Genomic DNA, 20,617 nt, shown 5'->3' with positions numbered 1-20,617 from the left:
TTATTAAAATTTCAAATAACTAGAGTTTAGAGAGAATTTGAAATATATAAAAATATAATCCATAGATTTCTATGTATTCAAATGAAATATTTGATTCAAATTCAAATTCAAATAAGAGATTTGGCTTATAAAATCTTGCATCATCCACCTTAGAGTACTCGACTTATTTTTAAATTTAAAAACATAAAATCCATTTATTTTAAATTTGATTAATAAAATATCTAAATTTCAATATCTAAATTTGAAAAAAAAAATTCTTATCACCAATACTCGAGTAAGGTTGGCAGATAATTATTCGGAAACCAAATATCTCGCAACTGGATAAAGAGATCCAAACGACTATACATAAATCATTGGGTCAAAAGTTGAATTCCATAACAATTTATAATAGGTAATGGGTCATTTACTTTAAAACAACATTTTTTGCTGAAATGTAGTTTTGGGCTTTTTGTAAAATTAGATTTTGGTCCACAAGTGTTTGACGGGATAGGGTAAGTACAAGGAAATTTGCTACACAATCGGACTTCTTTTCATAGGCTCATCATTTCATTTTGAGTTTGGCTGTGACTTGAAAGAATTTGGTTTCTTTTTTCTTTAGTTTGTTTGTTCTTTTTCCCTCAATATTTGATTTTTAGTACAACTAATTAATCTAATTGATCTAGATTCAAGCTTTATTAGGCGTGAATAAGAGGTCGTTCTTCCCACCTAATTTTTCTTTTTGCAATTATAAGGTTTGAACCATTGATTTTTAAAGGCTATTTGATATGTTATTCAATAATTTGAACTCAATGAGTAGGTTAAACTCACTCACTCAACAAGTGACTCAATTAGAATCATTAAATTTATCAATATTTAAAAATTATCAAGATACATTTAAAAAAAATCAAAACAAACCTTATGAGTTACAAGTAAATCACTTCTTTTATATGTTGTCATCTTCAAAACTTTGAGATCTAATATTTTTTAAGCACTATATAACAAAATAAATTACAAATGTTTGATTAAATTGAATAATTATTATTGCATCGTGTGAGACACTTTTTGAGTGACTGGAATTAAACTACTCACTGAATTCAAATACACTATTACTTACTATATGAATTACTCCCTTCATTAAAAAATATAAAATATTTTTTGAGAGTTTGAATGTTAAAAATGTAAGACATTTTTAATATTTTAAAGTATAATTAATGTATTTTTACCAAAAGCACACCTAATAAATAAGTTACTTTATATTTATTTAAAAATGAAGCACCTTAATAAATAAGAGTAAATATAAAAAGATAGCAGTAGTAGTTGAAAAACAATTAACTATTTTATTGAGATATGATTCAATTAAAAATGTCTCATATTTTTTTAATGAAAACAGTACAATTCACATATTATTTGATATGTGCAAAATTTACATCAAATTTTATTAACATTCTGTTATTCAAAAATTGGAACTTGGAATCTCGTATTTAAGCCTGACATATACTTTTTAAATTCTATGTTATCCAAAAAAAAAATACTCCCCCTTATCCTTATTCTAAGGAATTTTGTCATAATTACAACTCTTTTCTTCTAAAACATTAATTTTTCTCTAAATATCCTTTTCTTTAATATTCTCTAACTAATTAAACAAATTTTAACAAAGTAAACAACATCCTATTATTATTGAATTTCATTGCAGGTAACTTTAAATTTACAAGCTTTAACTAATTTAAATTTGAACTAAATTATCTAGGAGTCACTTGGTTAAAGGTAAATAGAGAAGGGAATTCAAACTTCCCAAGAAGCAAGGCTTAAACCTATTACTTAGTTTATTAAAAGTATTAAATTCCAGAAAAAAATTAACTTTTACATTTCCTTCATAACTAAAAAAAATAACCTATAGAATGAATGATTTCTCCAATATTAATTTATATCCTTTTCATATAAACCCTTATTTTTTTAATTACTTATAAGTATCATCTTATTGAAGGTAATCCTATTTGAGGTATAGCCGAGCACTAAATGTAGGCACTTCTCTCAATAAATATTTGAATATTAGTTCATCACGTTATGAGGAACTAGCTCGTTCTATTAGATTTAACTCATGTTGGTCATGTAAACCTTTATTAATTAACCAAATGTTATTGTTATCTAACACAACAATTAAGCATTTTTGTGTTTCATGTTTTGACTGATCGGAAATATAACAATTGAACAAGCAAGGTCTTAATATATGCAAAATTGTAAATAGATTCTTATAATAAATATAAGAGGACAAGGGTGTATATGTTTATAACATTAAAACGCAAAAATTTACTTGTTCATCTAAAAACACATTTTTAGTTCCTATATTTTTAGTGTTTTTTATTAGATTCTATATTTTTATCATTGCCCTAACTCTTTTAAGTTTTATCTATCTATAACATTAGTCTTTATTTTTTAAATGTGACAATAAAAACATAGTAGCTAACATGTACATAAAATCCACTGCTTCTTTTGTTAACTTATTAAAATTATGACGTGTTATATAAAAAATAGATAAAAAGAAAAAAGAAATAAGACATTAAATCAAAATTCTTAAATGCTCATAATGGATGAAACTTTATAAAAAAAAAACATGATATTTAGGGTAGACACATAATAAGTAAAAAGTTATTTTATTTATATAATGCCCAACTCATCATAATATTACAAATTCAACAATATAATTAAAAAAATTATATGTAGATCAATAGAGTTAATTATTTTAGTATTGACAAGGACTAACATTATAGATATATGAAACTTAAATAACTTCAAATAACAAAAAAATTATTGAGGCTAATACCAAATCACAAACCATAAAAACCAACGGTTGTATTTTTTTGAAAAAAAAAAAAAAACAATTGTAGTTTCGTTCCTAAACGGAACAAACCATCATATCGTGTGTCGCAAGTAATCGGAGAATGATGTTACGTAACTTACTGACTGACAATAAAATTTCCCTATTTATAGCAGTTGGTCTATTTTTTCACGACAAAGAAAGAAACATCATTAAACAATAGTACCATATTTTCTCTATTTTTATATATAAAATTTTTTTAAAATTTTATTTTATTTTTAAATACAAAAAATTATTAATATATTTTTTAATGAATGGATCATCATATTTTTATTAAATTAAAAAAATAAATATTTTCATTAATTCATTTTAAAAAAATATTAATTTTTTATAATAATTAAAAATAAAATTAAAATATTACTATATTTTTAATTAAATAATTAATTTTTATTTATTTATATAATTTGATTAAAAATATTTTATATACAGTGACTGGTGAAATATTATTTTTTAATAATGAAATCGAAGCTTCAGAATCGTCTCAGGCTTAATTTATTTAATTTAAACTTCACAGAATCACTTTTCGTGACTCAAAAGTTCGCGCCTTTCTTTTTGAAAAAGATTGTCTTATCTCAAAACGCGTATGACGAATTGTCGTTTTGCGCCTTATCTTCCGCATACTTTTGGTTTGGCCCATCAAATTATGACTCATCTTTCTCATAAAAAGTAAAGAAACAGAAAAAGTGAAAAGCGCGTATGATGATTTTGTGGCACAACTTCTTCCATAATATAAAGGATTAAGGTGCAGCGTCGGGTATTCTTAACTAAGAAAAAGAGTAATATTATTCTCGATCTTTTCAAAGCAAATTAATGTTACTTAATTTTAACAAATTTAAATGATTGACCATTAGTTGACCAAACTCCACCTATGTGGCATTTTTAATTATCATTTATATTATATTGATTAAAGTGTAAATCTATCATTAAAATATCACACTAAAAGCGTATGATATCCTCAACTCATGAAAAGCTAAGCTTTTAAAAACAAAGTAATGTCACTCAACATTTTTATTTGAAACAATAAAAAAACTAAAATGACCTTTTTAAGATTAAAAAAGTATTATCATGTATCAATCAACTCCAATAACTATTGAACGTAGCCAGACAGCCTCTGGCAACCACCATATAACACTGAAACAAAGCATATTCTCAAGGTTCTGCATCTCAAAGGTTTGATACATTCCAAGAAATACTCATCTTGGGTCAACTAGAAGAACTTCATGTTCTACCAGGGCATTTCAATAAATGAATCCTCGGTTGTTGTAATGAATGTAACATTTCAAAATTTTTTTATAATTTATTAATCTAATAAAAAGTAATTATGTCAATTTAAGTATAATTGGGTTAGAGAATAATTAGATATAGCTATTGAGTTTGGCTTTAGCTTTTGAATTAGGTTCGGATGTGAAGTAAGTCACCTGAACTCAAATTATAAAAAAAAGTTGGATTTTAGCCTAATGCATTATGTTGTAGCATAAAAATTTATACTACAACATAATTTTTTGAATCATTTTTTTTAAATGCGAAAACAATTCAAAAATAGAGAGTGAGACCAGAAAACAAAGAGGAGGCGACAAAGAGAGTATTTTCTCTGCTAAAACATTAATTTTTAGGCATTTTGAAAGTGTTTAGAGCTTGGTTTCACCTAAGTATACATTCTTTATCTCTTCTTCTTTCTATACATTTTGGAAGAGAAATTTGAAGTTGTGAGATGACAATTTTTGGATTTAAGGCTATAGGTTCGAACCCATTGTTTAAATGGAACTAATAGGAGTTGTTTTAATATTCTATATATAGTTTAAAAGTTTTTACAAGCTTGTAAGCTTGGATAATCCATTTTGGATGAATCCTAGACCTTCAAAGTTTTATTTTGAATTTGTTGGGTGTTATATTAGTAATCATTTAAGTTAATAAAAGCTAAATGGAGTAAATAAACCTAATGGTTATACCTAAGTGCAACAGATTGAAATTTTGGGTAATTAAAGTGTTAATTAATGAAAGTTGAAAGAGTGTTTAAGATGATATTAATGATGATTGGTATGATTAATTGTAGATCAATCATCTTGTGCATCAATCAAGCTTTGGTATAGCTTGTAAAGAACTTTTATTAAAGGATAAATTTTTGACCTTTTAAAGGTTTGAAGTAACCCGAAGAAATTTAATTTATGTATTTGTTTTTTAATTAGTTCTAGCTATTTATAATCGAACAGAAGATATGAGTATGTTTTTGAATATATGAAAAAAAAATTATGGCATAGAGTTAATGTTTCAAGATTTTGTTATGAAAAAAAAAATTGATTGTGTGAAATTATTTCTTATGCTTTGTTTAAGCATAATTTAAAGAAAACATGGATTTAGGAAGTGATGAAATTGTGATGGGAGTCTATAGAAGAGTATGAGAAGTAATGAATATAATACATGTATGCCAAGTAAAGAACTTGATGAATAATTGTATATATTATTTGTTAGTCATGATTTCATTGTATGATCGAATGAAGTGGGGGTTTCACTTATAAGTAGAAGAGTAGATATTGAAAATTCATATGGTAAGGTCGCCATTCAGAGCTCAATGGCTTGCCTCTTTATTTTATTATCCCACTTGTTCTTTAAGGAATTATCCCACTTGTTTATTGAGAAACTTGAATCTAACTAGTCTTTACCGATTCATGAAAAGGCTAGGTTAGGGGTACGACACTCCATAATTGTTGGTATTAAGGAAAACTGTGACTCACAAGTAAATATAGTAGCTTTGGTCGGGCAGCTCTTCACAAGTGAAAGACTTAGATAGTTTGATGACAAGGACAAATCCCATTAAATAGCCACAGGTTTCATGTCGAAGGTATCAAGAGAATATAATGTTGGTAATAATCATATATATCATTATATAGCCACATGATTTTTATTTTTGTGATCTTACATATTTTATAAAGGTTACATGATTGTTAATGTTGTGACCCTTTCATACTAAATAATCTAATGTGACATGGTTTTTAGTTTTTGTGACTATGAATTTGGTGGTTTAAAATGTGAATATGTTTCATTTGAATATACCATTTATATCACTATGATTAATTAACATGCATTTTTATAGGCTAGATTAATCCTAGTTATTAAGTGATTGTACTTGCCTATCTCTCTTCAATATTACAAGAACTAGCTCATTAAAGATAAGACCTAGAGAAACAATTAAAGGCTTATAATTTCTATCCTAGATTTGTAGACCTTGTTTACTTAAGAGTTTATATGTATAATTTATCTTGATAATACCAACTAGAAAATTGCATGTTTTTGCTTACTTGCATTATTTAATTCTTGATCTAAGTTGTGTATTTTGAACTTTATGCTGTATGTGAATTAGATGTGAAATCTAAATAAATTCAAAATACTTATGTAAGTAAGGAGTGAGTATATTTGATAATGATGGTGTTTTGGATATGAGATTATATGATTGAGGCTCCCCTGTCATTTTTGAAATTAAGGGATTGATTATTGAAAGTGTGTTGTAAATGTTATTGGAGTGTTGTGATATATTGCATAGGTCTTATTAAGTTTATTGTGTATGGCCTAGGGGTGGTTGTGACTTTGAACATCCTAATTATGTTTTGAAAGCATAAATAAGTAAGTTTACATCTTGATGTCTAACTTTTAATTGGGAAATAATTTAAATGAAAAACTAGTGTCATTAGCTAGAGTTCGAAAAAAGCTTTCCGCAGGTACTTAAATCACCTTAATTGGATATCAAAGGGAGAAATGAGGTGTGTTGGAATTCTAGTCAGAAAATCTGTCATGACAGTTGTCATGGGTTCTGCATGTTATGTCACATCATAAAATTTTATGTTGTGGCATATTGTACCAGAATCACTATTTTTATTCTTTTGACATTAATTTGATATTATCTTACCTTGTACGATATTCATACTTCCGTATACAAGTTTTGCTCTGATTTTAATTTATAAAATAATTTTTTTAACATGTTAAGTTTTGAAAATTTGAAATTCTATTTATGTAAATTTTATGAACTTGGTAATTGACTTGAATTAGTCCTGCAATCACCTCTAGCATGTTAAGCAACTGAATTAAACAAATAACAAATTAATATAGGTGTAAGGCGTGATTTCTGTGTACCTAAGTATTTGACATTTTCAAAATAGGCTTGAACTGAACATGTATGGAGTAAATTTACAGACTTTTAAGTTTATGCTCATTTAAACGTGGGGCCTAAATAGTTTGTGTGTATTTCTAAATTATTTGTCCATATCATATAATTAGTTTACCTATTACTTTTTTAATTAATAATTCAGTTTGAGATATCAAAATTTAGACAAGGAATCAAGAGATTCAGAGATATAATAAGAAATTATTGGGATGTAACGTGAGAATGAAAACTTTAAATCAAAAGGCGTTTGATTTAGCTAATTGCGGGAGTCGAATAAAGTTTTTTTAAGATATTGAATTCAAGTCTTAAAAAATGCAATCATATTAAATAAAAATGTTACAAGTATATTCTTGAAATATCACAAGACCATTGTTGGTAACTATAATAGCCTCACACAATAGAGATTAAGATTACCCTGTATGAATGGTAAAAGAAAATGAAAACTTTGAGAGAAAGTTTAATTATGGTCTTGATAACGCACTTATGAATAATAATAGGTTAATTAAGTACAATTAGGTTGATCACCATATGATCGATTGTTGGATTCAAATAATAATTTAAATATTATTCTTTAAATTGTTAAAAATATTTTTATAAAACATTAAACCTAAACAATTCATTACAAAAGAAACTGAATAAATCTGCAATAGAGGTTACAGGTAGATGGAATCACAAGAAAATATAAAAGATAATAAAGAATTCATTTGAAACAAAAGCGTTAACTTTCTTGACCAAATACCAAAGTGTAGCACTAAAAGTGTCAAAATATCACCTGAGGCACGTATGATTACAGTTTGTCTCTCTCTCAAATGACTCCGAGGCACTAAAAATCTATCACTTTTTCTTCACTTGCTTTGTTTCACACCCACCCAAAATTTCTATAGATTCTTTGAATATTCGTCTAAGTTTGCTTGTCATTTAAATGAATTATGAAACGAGAGTGGTGGGTCCATCTACTAAAATGCCTCACAGACACATGCACATTATTCATTGTTGGTATATTAATCATATTCAAGGAACGACTAAATTTGATGTGTACAATTCTCTTAACTGAAAATGGAATCTTGGTTTGGTATCGGTCTTTTTCACTGGATCTAATTTCTATTTGATTTGAATTTAACATTTTATTTATTTATTTATTTTGGAATTTAAAGCCATTAAATTATTAAAATAAAATATAAAATTCATAAAGAGTTCTATTATTGTTTATAAGTCATTATAATATAACTTTTCTATGACTTCATCTAATACTAGCATTTCTCTACAAGTTTAACTATTTTTCATGTATTTTTTTATTTTTTTCCAATTTTTTAATTAAACAATCTAGATTTGATATTTGGTTGCCGATATGAGAACATATTTAGTGAATAAACATGAGAACAAAATTAGTGAATAATATATAAGCATCTTTCGATCAACAAAAATATAAGTACCTTTATAATTTTTTTCATTAGGAAGAAATATGCTTCAATTAAAAATAATCATATTCGAGGTGTATTTAGATATTTAATGTGAGTACATCTCTCAAAAAAAAAAAATTTTTTGCTATTTACAAGTGTGAAAGCTTAATTTATGTAAACTTTTTTTTATAAAAATTATTAAAATACCTAAAATTAAAAAAAATAGTATTCTCTCTTTCTCAAATCATAAGATATTTTTGAACAAAATTTTATATATCAATAAATCTATTTAGATACACTTAATAATTTTATTTTTTAAAAACAGAAATATAAATTTTAAAAAATATCGTTCCTTTAATATATTAAAAAAGAGAGAAACATAAATTAAATAAAAAAGGGTAATATTATTAAAATAAGTTTATTTAATAAAAATTAATAGTTTTAAAGTATTTTATATTTTAAAATGTTAAATTTTTTTAAAATTATTTTATAATTTAATATGGAGAGAATAATTCAAAGCAATATTGGTGGGCCACAGATGGAGGATAATAGAGATAGAGAGGCCTCATTTTCCGGCTTTGTTCTTTGTGTGTAGGATGGGGACTCCAGTCTATTCATAAGTGTAATTAAAATGCTTATCCATTAGGAATGAAGAAAGTGGGTGGGGTTTTCATGTCTCGAAAGAATTTTAAATGTCGTGGTCTCATCCCATGCCTAACTGACCCTACCAAACGAACTGATTCTTAACTATCAACCAACACTGCCCATTTGACTCTTGACTACCGACTTTCATAATGTTTTCATGTTATTTCTTTCATTTTAAATTATAAAATATTTTTAAATAAAATTTTATATATTAATAAATTTCATTAAATATATTTAATAATTTTATTTTTTTAAAAAAAAATATAAATTTTTAAAAGTATTCTTTATTTAATATATTGTAAAGAGAAAAAATAAAAATTAATTATAGAGAGATAAAGGATAATATTAAAATTAACACATTCAATGAAACTTTAATCTATTCAAAATATCTTATATTTTGAACTAAAAAAATTTCTTTAAAAGTATCATATAATTTAAAATAAAGGTATTATTATTCTTATTATTATTACTATTATTATTACTACTACTATTACTTATACAGTGCTCTATTATTTGAACGCCTAATTCCAATTATTCATGCTTTTATAGTTTTACGTTTGCACCAGTTTTCCCTTCATGGCCCCTTTTGTCTGGTAGGTCGCTTCTTTCTCTTACTCTTTTTTTTTTTTTTTTCATTTTTCCCTTATTATAGTTAAATATGAGTTTTTCTGATTTAATGAATTATTTTTATTATTATAATTTTACATAAAAGGTGAAAATTACACTTAGATTTCACAGAAGAGAATTTATTATCAAAAAATTCCATAAAATTCATAAAAAGCTTTAAATTTTTAAATCCTGCACGTTTACAACTTAATAAAGGACATTTGCAATGGAACAACATGCATTTACAAGAATTGTTGAAAGTTTTCAATTTACAATGGGCATTTATTATAATTTTAAATTGTTTAGATCAAATTTTAACAGTCCAAATTTGTTTATATATTTTTACATAAATAATAATAATAATAAAAGTAATAATAATAATAATTTTATCAAATATTGGATCATAATTGTTGAAAGTTTTTATCTATCAATGATGAAAAGCAAAAATGAGGAAAAAGAGAGAGCAAGGAAAAAGGAGAGGCCCCTCTCCCCTTTTTGCCCATATTATTATGCCAAAATAAGGGTGATAAATACTGGTAAAAAAAAAGGGTGATAAATACTGGTAAAAAAAAGGGTGATAAATTTTAGGAAAATTTTTTCTTAGGTCTCACAAAAGGATTCTAAACATAAAATTATTTCAAAATTTTATATTCTTTATTGAAATTGTTAATTGCTGTTGGATAATTATTAATTGTAGTTGTTTTAACTGTCAACTAAACAACTCTACCAAGTACTAATTAATAATTACTTCGTTGTAGTTTTGTGATTTTATAAAATTTTATGTACTCAAATAGTTAAATTTTATCTGCGAGACCTAAAAGAATTTACGTATATATTGATAAAGAGTATTTACTAAAATACTATAGTTAAATTACTGGAAATTTCCCAAAATTCTATAAAGAGTATTTACATATTGATAGTGTTTAGGAAAAATTAATTTTTTAATCATTCAACTCTTAACTCACTTGTAACTCAATTCCTCAACTATGATTCATTGTGATTCAGTCTCTCAATTATAAATTTATGTGACTCAGTCTATCAACTTTTGATTCACCTATAATTTGATCATTATTTTTAATTTTTTTAAAAAATTTCTTATCAAATAAGAGAGATAAAAAATGCTCATATATTATTTTAAAATACCTCCTCTTGCTCATTGATGTGAGATATAAGCTAACATGAAAAAAATTAACAAAAATTTAGGGACTGATTTGTAAGTGATTCAAAAATTGATGAACTGAATTATAGGTAAATCATAGTTGAGGGACTCAATTACAACGAGTCATAATTGAGGGACTGAATTATAAATAAATTAAAAGTTGGATAATTAAAAAATTAATTTTTTTCTAGTATTTAATATTAATAATTTAAAAGGACAGAAAAGAGGAGAGAAGCACTAGTGCCCCCTCCTAAAAAATAGTAGGATTCAAGTAGTGGAATGTGATGCTGGTAAAAAAAAAGCAGTGGAATGTGATTGAGAAAAGTATATGTAACTTTTTCACTAATTTTGTGATTTCGCATCACTTTTTGTACTTAAATTGCTTATATGAACTTCAAAGTATTTTTTTCCCAAATTCTACTCATTTAAACTTAAAAGACTTTTTTTAAAAGGAAAAAAATTGTATATATTTAGTCTTATATATTTAAAATGTTTATTTTTAGTTAAATCAGGATATGTTGATGATTTATTTATAAATTATTTTATAGCAAATACTTATTATTAATATTATTATTAATATATGACAATCTATTTATTTTGATTTGATTGAACTAAAGTCCTACTTAAGTCCCATCTCTTTTTAAAAGATTGTCAATTTTTACTTATGGAAGATGTTAAATTAATTCCTACCCATCCTTTTTAATATATAGATTTTCATTTTTTGCCTCCTATATTAACTTTGAATCTATCCCTAGTGTGGACAATATTATTTAGTTTGATTGGAAAATAATATGTTGTATATAATTATGTGAGACGCATTGATTTGTGACCATTTTAGCCTCTTTATAATTATATAAGATGCATTTCGATATTTTGTAAAAAAGTCATGATTTTAAAGTTATGACAAAATTACATTTATTATTGTAATGAAAAATGAAATTTACTTTTCAGTCGATGGATAAGACATTGATTCCTCATTCGTGAGAGGCGAGTTCATATGACCCATTTATCAGCGGCGCCAAGCTTATGAGTTGAAGTAATCTTGTTACATGAACGTAAATCAAATCGTAAACTTATAAAAATTTACTTTTATAAATAAAAAATTATTAAAAATATATGATTAAATAAATAAAATATAAAATATGATCATAATTTAATTTAAATATATTTTAAATATAAATAATTGAAATTAAATATATCTATATTGATAAATTATCATATTAATATAAAAATTTTAAAAATATAACAACTTATTTTTGTTATTTTCTTTCTCTTATTGATATTAATATTTGCTTTTTGAATTTTATTTTTCTTTAAATCGTGTCCTACTGCTTCTATGAAGTGAATTCTATATATTATATATCTAATTTGTTCAACTTAGTTAAAAGTTAATAAGTTTAACCAGTTTAATCAATTGCATTTAGTCTAAATTTATGAGTATATTGACATGAGTATGTAAAGTTAAAAATGTAAAAATGATAAATTCGGATAGTTAACCCGCAAGTTTAACTAAACTTCATCTAATTTGAATTTATAACGAGTTGATATAATTTTATAAACTAAAAATGTAAAAATGATAAACTTTAAGAGTCAACTCGACAGTTTAACAATGATAGTCTCCCTTGTAATGGTCTTGATTTATTATTTTTTAACTAACTTTTAATTTTAATAATTTATATTCTGATATTAAATCCATGAAAAAATCCATACAAAATCTAATTTGGATCCCTGTTTATTCTGCCAGTATAATATTTGCCTATCATTAATTACCTATTACTATGTGTGTATTAAAAAATGATAGAAAATCAAATTATTTATGAGCCATAAATAATATAATTTATTTTACTGAAATATGGAAATAGTCTAATTCATTTCAATTATATAAAATGCATGACAATATGGCTGCTCTTTTTTTTTTTTGAGAATTACTTTCAGATCTCAAACATCATATTTAATATTATAAGATTTTTTCACAAAAACAAAAAGAAATATCATAAGATTCATTGACAAGAATGACATTAAAATCTCAAACAATACAATTAAATATTTCAAGATTTATTGACAATTGAGATTGTCATTTTCCTTTCCTCAATTGTTAATTTAGATGTGTTATATAAAACTTATATATATATATATATATATATATTTTGCCGCGACACAACTATTCACCTAATTGAACATGTGTAAACATTTTTTATAGCAGAGAAAAACTTCAACTCAAAATTCTTTATTTATTAACTAATGATCATCAATATAATTACCATCGAACAATATAGTTATCAATATTAATGTAAAATATAAAATTTACATAATTTAAATTTAACTCTTATTATGCTTCAATTAATTTTTTACTCATTCATTTTTTCGGCGAATATGTTTTATTGCACTTAATGCAACTTTTATCATTCATTTATATCTTTTGCAAATTTCGTTACGATTTAAATATTAAAAAATGCTGGAAAAAAATTTAAAAAAAATAATATAAAAATTTAAATTTTTATTTATCCTATGCATGTTGAAAGATATTCAGTTATTATACATTTTTGAGTATCTATTCACAAGTATTGCTTAAATTGAATAATCACATATTCCTTAAGAGACTTTTTAAAAGCCCAACTGGATTCAAAATATAGAGAATTGAGTATGTTATATATATATATATATATATATATATCTCCAATTAGATCTTTACTATATTATGTTCCACTCAATCAATTAATGATGATATTTTAAATAAATCAAATATTATATTTATTTTGCTGCAGGGGTAAGAATGAAAATATGTAAAAATTTTAGAAAATTAAAATTTTAACAAGAAATATAAATTAATTAATGATGACTTACATCATGATTCAAACGGAATGTATAACAAATAAAACCTACAAAGATGTTTTTAATCAAAGTGATTTTTTATGTTAAAAAACTCAATTATAAAGCTTTAAAACACTTGGTGACTTAGCAAACTTGTTAGGAGAGATTTGTCATTTAGTTTTAGTATTTTAGGGAGACAATCTCTGCTGCCAGTCTAATCCTTAAATTTTTTTTTTTAAAAAAGAAACACTGTTGAGTCTGCGACAGCCATATAAAATTTTATTTCGTGCGCCGAATTTTTACTGTTATAATATATGATCTAAACAGTTGAGATTTTAATCTAATATTTCATTCAAAAGCTATGATATTAAAATTAATAGAACTCAAAATTTTTTAAAAATAAATTTAAACAACACAAATAAGCTTGAATATTACTTAAAAAATTTATTGTTCACAAGTGAAATCCCATCAACATCTCACTTTGTTTAATAAACTAGAATGATCTTGCGCATTTAGTTTTTTGATAATAGATAATATTTATCTATTAAAGAAAGTCATACAATATTAACAGACAAAAACTTGGAAAGGAAAAAGTATAATATCCTCCTGAACTTGTACATTTATAATATTATAGAAGATATTATTAATGATTTTGATGAAAAGACAATGTTAAAAGGTTAAATTTTTTATGTTCCCATTAAAAGTTAAAGAAAAATCTTTCAATAACTATAATTTTTTCAAAAGAAAATAAAATATTTTTTTGTAATAAAATAAATCACCAGTTTCCTGTGTCATCCATTTTACAAACAAGGAAGAAATTTGGGACATAGGTTTCGTGAGGAGGGAAAAATTTGGTAGGGAAGGTGCTAACGAGAGGGCCCAAAACCAAAATCATAAATAAGTAAAGATGTCATTTTCTGCTTCTGAAGCACGTCCTCGGCTTCTTCCAACATCAAACCCACTCACTCAGATATCCAATTTTCAAACTTGAAAAGCACTTCGTAATTGCATGAAGCAGTCCACGTGCCTTCCCTCTCTTTCTCTCTCTCTTTCCCTGCAATCTCAGACCCTTCTTCGTCCTGCTCTTCCTCTTCTTCGTGCCGTTTTGAACACATCGCCTCGACCCCACTTTCTGTCACTTTCCCGGGAAAATATATAATAATATAGTCCCTGAGTTGATGAAATGGGATTAAAATAATAGAAAAAGAATGGAACGCTGATTCCCGCTGGTAAGCATGGTTCGGTCGGAGAGCAAGTGTGGAAAAGAGTGCCAGATTGCGAAAACGAAGATTCTATAAAAGCCTTGATTTGGGGGTGACTCGCGGTTACCTGTTGCCATTTGGGGACTCCACCGACTCACCTGTCCTGTCTCATATTTTTCCTCCATCTTATCACTCTTCTACTGCGCCGTTCAATATTTTTGGTATTTAATTTCTCTTCATCTCTGTTTCATTATCCCTGTTTCTCTGAATTTGTCAGATATCCCTCCTTGTTTTGCTCAATTTGACTAGGGTTTGTCTCACTTTCCTGGATTTTGAACCTGTATATGAATGTAGCAATCGATTCCTTGCCCAATCCCTTGGATTTTGATTTCAATTCATTTTCTTCTGTTTTCTTGGGTTGATTTTGATCTTCTTTTAATTTAATCTCAATAGCTTTCTTTGCCATGGCGTTTGACCAAAATTCCGTTCCAAAAGATCTGCGACCGTTAAACGTAGCTCGAACTATACCTGATGAGCCTCTCATTGTACCGGCGACTACCATGGGTCGGACGTTAGAATGCTTTCCTCCAACTCCAGCTCGTGACGTCGGTAGCCCAGGGACTTTGCCAATTTTTTACCCAGCACCTGTGTCTGATTCTGGGCTTGTTGGTGTGGGGTATGGAACTATGTCATCGGGTCCTACTTCCTGGTGCGTTCGTCCAGGCGTGTCCATTGTGCATACGGCTATGAATCCTAATATTGGGTATAACTGTAGTCCTAATTTTGGCAATCGGATGGCTGGTGGCAGTGCTGTTGATATTTCAAGCAGTGTCGTTGCAAACGGACCTGGTTATGCCACGATTCTGGGCAACTGGGCTGGGGGCAGTGGCTTGGATAGGGCTGGAAACGATGCAATTAACGGATTTGGTTGTAGCTCTGTTCAGGGAAATAGAATAATTGGCAATGCCATTGGTAGTGATCAGGCAGGCAGTACTGCAGCAACTGGGTTTGGTAATAGCCCCACTCAGCGGAGTGGGGCTGATCTTGCTAGTGATGAGGGAGAGGATGACTCCGTGTCAGGGAGAAAAGTGAAGTTTTTATGCAGTTACGGTGGGAAGATTATACCTAGACCTAGTGATGGGATGTTGAGATATGTTGGAGGGCAGACAAGAATAATTAGTGTTAAGAGGGATGTGAGCTTCAACGAACTGATGCAAAAGATGGTTGATACATATGGTCAACCTGTGGTTATCAAGTATCAGCTCCCTGAAGAGGATCTTGATGCATTGGTCTCAGTTTCTTGCCCAGATGATCTTGAAAATATGATGGATGAGTATGAAAAATTAATTGAAAGATCTTCAGATGGTTCAGCTAAACTAAGGATTTTTCTGTTTTCTGCATTGGAACTTGATGCTCCTTGTGAGGTGCCGCTAGTAGATTTACATGATAGTGGCCAGAGATATGTTGACGCTGTGAATGGAATTACAGATGGAGTCAATTGCCGGCTTATGAGGAAAGGGAGTATCACAAGTGCGGCTTCAACCCAAAATTCAGATGTTAGTGCGGCTGATGCTCTTGATAGTTCTGTTTCTGGTCCTGGGGATATAAGTGCAACGCCATCATCTTGCATTTTGTCACCCAGAGACAATGTGGCAGCTTCTCATGACACTGCTGCAAAGTTGGTGGTGGCAGATCAAAGTCCAAGAGTATACTCGGATGCTTCTGCAGTTCCGATGGGCATGCCAGTTGCTGTGTCTGGTCCGGCCCAGACATCAGCTTTCCAGAATGAGGTTGAATTAGAAAAGTCTGTTCCTTTTACTTTACAGCAACAGCAATTCGGATCGCAGCAATCTGGAATGGACGTTTCACCTCCTGCACCTTATGTGCATCCTTTTGTTGATTCGCGTCAGGAAGTTATGAGTCATGCAGATTATGTCCAGCTGCCTCCTCAGGGAGGGTTCCCAAATTCTCACCTTTTAGGGAAGCAAGGGCCTGCCTTCACTCAACAGCAATTCCATGATAATATTCCAGCTTTTGTTTCTCACCAGTTCATCTCCGCAGTGCCAATGACAATGACTCCATCAGCTTCTCATGTTAATGTAAGAACAAACATTCCGCAACCATTGAGGCAACCTCAGCAAACTCGTTTGGACCAATATAATGATGAAAGTACATCAGGGCCTAAGATCATCCAGCTTCCTGTTGAACAGAACTACAATGCATACCCAGTTCAAGTTCCTTCTGTTGTGGTTGCTGGTAATTATGGTTGGGTTCAGGTTCCTTCACAAGAGAATGTTATTTTGTCTGATGGGTTGTTGCCTCAACAACAAGTAAGAACCCTTGAGAAATTCCAAAAGGAGGAAGACTGTTATATGTGTCAGAAATTATTGCCTCATGCGCATTCAGATCCTGTGGTTCCTGATCAGCGAGAGAGTGTTGCAAATTCAATTTCTGATTCGATCCTAAGCTATCATAGTCTCCCCATGGAGGAAAACTTAAAAGCTCAAGCAACAAACAGGGTAATGGTGACTGCACCCTTGAAGGATAGTGCTATTGAACAAGGGATTGACACCAAATCCAGAGTCGTTAGCAAAGCGGAACCTCCCATTGGAATGCCTTGCACTAATGCAACAGGCCTTTCTTATAAGCTTGAGTCACAGCCCGAAGGGGAGAGGAGCGTTACACAAAAGCATGATGCCTTTGATCATATGAGGAGTCCCATTATCGCAGATGTGATTGGAAAGGCAGGAGATAACCAGTCACCGACTGATGGATCCATGGGGACAGCACCACTGTCATGCTTTGATGATGTTGTTAGCCAACAAATGATTCCAGTTGAGAACTGGGTTAATCAGGATGTGGTAGTGAATAAACCTGTTTATAGTGATACAACTCCTGTTCTAGAGTCCCCTAATGAGCGTACAAATGAATTTGTTAACTTGGTCTCCCAGCCAGTGGAAGGTAGTCAGATAGCACAATCATCTGTTTGGGACATTCCTGGATCAAATCCTCAGTCAAAAAGTGGAAACCTCCTCAAGGATGATAATTTACCATCTTTAATATCTCCATCTATCAGGTCTGGAGATGTGCAGGATTCTTCAAACTCACTTTTCAGTAATCAGGATCCCTGGAATGTACACCATAGTACGTACTTTCCTCCTCCAAGACCTAAAAGAGTTCCTTCAAAGAAAGAAATATATTCTTCTAAGGATCACTTTGGTGAGGAATTCACTGGCGGCTGTGGGGAACAAAGTTTAGAAGCTCAATTGGAGGAAAGTTTTTACCAGCAATTCAAACAGGGTTTAAATTTAGAACATGGCCATTCAGCCAAGGGTCTGTAACTTTTTAAAATTCCTAATATATGTATATATGTTAATTATCGTTTGATTGTTGTTCTGGAGTTGTGGATCACACAATCATTATCTTGTTTCTTTACTGAAGGCTCAGCCGAAGACCAGATCAAACAAGAACTTCAAGCTGTTGCTGAGGGTGTAGCTGCTTCTGTTCTGCACCCAAGCACTCCTAGTCCTGATTTACATGCCAGGGACATGTCCAGTCGGGAAGATGTTGGAGATGTAAATGATCTAAATAGAGCTAAAGCTTTGGTAATTTTGTTTACTTGTTCCTCAATATGTTTGTTATCTCATGCGCTATAATTGCAGAAACGATATCCAAATTAACATTTTCACCCCCTTTCTTTGTGGTGTGGTTTCATTACAATTAAGGTATAATCATATATACTTCCCTTTTAGGATGTCAAGAGCAAGCTTCCAGAAAAGCCAAATTTTGGCATTCCTTTATCAGATGGTCTTGGAGGATTGCAGGTTGATATTTTTTTGGCATTATATTTCATCTTCTATGCTTTCATGTTGTTGAATTAGCTGAACTGACATGTTGCTTTTGGTCTTTTGTAGATTATAAAGAATTGTGATCTTGAAGAGCTAAGAGAACTAGGTTCAGGTACCTTTGGGACTGTATATCATGGAAAATGGAGGGGCACTGATGTAGCAATCAAGCGTATTAATGATAGGTGCTTTGCTGGAAAGCCTTCTGAGCAAGAGCGCATGGTCTGGGTCTATCTTATTATTGGTTACAATTTCCATTATTCTGAATTCCCTTACCTGACTAATAAAATAACCTGGTTAATTAATTCTTGGTTGGTGCATCATACAGAGAACTGACTTCTGGAACGAAGCAATCAAGCTCGCTGACTTGCACCATCCAAATGTTGTTGTAGCATTCTATGGTGTTGTGCTTGATGGCCCAGGAGGTTCTGTGGCAACAGTAACAGAGTATATGGTCAATGGTTCTCTAAGAAATGCCCTGCAGAAAAGTGAGAGGTGGTGTCCTCTTATACTTTTGTGACTGAGTGTCCTCCCCCAATCTCCCAATTAATTTGCCTTACCTTAATAAATGTACTGTTTCCAGAATCACATAAAAGTTTGATACTAACATGTTCGTATCAGGAATCTTGACAAGCGTAAGCGTCTTTTGATTGCAATGGATGTGGCATTTGGTATGGAATACCTGCATGGGAAAAATATTGTACACTTTGACTTGAAAAGTGACAATTTGCTGGTGAATCTCAGAGATCCACACCGCCCAATATGCAAGGTTTATTATATGCTCTATTGAGTTTTGGAAGCTTGTTTCTTTTTCATTATATGTGGTATACATGCATTTTGATCATACAAACACAAATCACTATAATAAAATTCGGAAATCACAAAGGCATTGATACATTGCATTAGCTTAATTGGAAGAATCCTGAGTAGGTGTTGCAATTACTCAAACGGCAGAATCAGATAATTTTGCATCCAGAGAAGTGTCAAAATATTGGGCATCACATGGGTTGCTATTAGTTGGGTTCATTGCATCCTGATGCGACATGGCTATTAGGAACAATATTCTCATTTTCCCTTGGTGTTTCTAAATAAATTAAAACCCAAAATGGCACATGAAGTATTGTTCAGGTGCAGCTTGTACTCGTCTTTTTTAAGTCATCAGTGATGTCTGTAAAAAACTAATTCAATTAGCATTAAGCTGTCTTCTTTTGGCAGCATGAAAATCAAATGCAAATACACAAACTTGTCATGACTTGAAGATCTTATATAGTTGGATAGCGATTTTTAGATGAATATCAGTTTTTCCTTTGCCTATTTTCTTTCTTATATTCCTTTTCCAAATCATGGCAATGTTATTAGAATAAATATTGATGTTCAAACTGCAGAGTCGCTGGTTTAAAAAAAAAAAAAGCTGGTAAAAAAAAAAAAAAAACAAATGAAGAGCCGTGTTGTGAAAGAGTTGTATTGGTATAACTGGATCTAGAGAAAACTTGGGTAATAAAGATTAAGGACTAATGACATTTGGGATGTCTGGGTATTTTCCTGTCGAGAACACATGGATAGTGGGGATCATCTGCACAATAAAAATTTAGATCTCATGTTACCAGTTCAGGATACTGCTTGTGTTCTTTGATATGATACTTGTGATGACATGCTGTTTGATACTTGCTGCAGTATGGAATATGGATGCATTTTAATGATTGGGAATGATGAATAAACGGTGACTAGATCACATATGGCATGCTCATCAATTTGCTTACTGAATTGCATTGGCATTTAGAACAATTGATTTAATTTGGTTAGCTTTTGATTATAGAAAATAATTCATTGTGCTGCTTCACAGAAGGCTCATTTTTTTCCTTAATTTGATTTCTTTCGTGAAAACTCCTCCATATGGGATTTGAATATTGTTTGAATTCTGAAATTAGTTTTAATTCTT

At 29.4% G+C, this 20,617-nt stretch overlaps 1 protein-coding gene across 1 annotated transcript; it reads left to right on the top strand.

The window, feature by feature from the left end:
• Positions 1–14,866: 14,866 nt before the first annotated feature.
• LOC129307637 (uncharacterized) lies at positions 14,867–20,011 on the top strand. The gene is made up of 7 exons (XM_054948488.1): positions 14,867–15,054; positions 15,287–18,166; positions 18,275–18,438; positions 18,586–18,657; positions 18,748–18,900; positions 19,007–19,173; positions 19,300–20,011. Exons 2-7 carry the CDS (start codon positions 15,298–15,300, stop codon positions 19,466–19,468), a joined length of 3,594 nt encoding a protein of 1,197 aa, XP_054804463.1. The 5' UTR covers positions 14,867–15,054; positions 15,287–15,297; the 3' UTR covers positions 19,469–20,011.
• The last annotated feature ends 606 nt before the right edge of the window (positions 20,012–20,617 follow it).

Source organism: Prosopis cineraria, unplaced genomic scaffold (genome assembly GCF_029017545.1).
Source record: "Prosopis cineraria cultivar Desert tree isolate PC_DT_omini unplaced genomic scaffold, ASM2901754v1 PC4, whole genome shotgun sequence".
NCBI classification, from domain to species: Eukaryota; Viridiplantae; Streptophyta; class Magnoliopsida; order Fabales; family Fabaceae; genus Prosopis; species Prosopis cineraria.
This window is presented reverse-complemented; position numbering and strand designations above follow the sequence as displayed.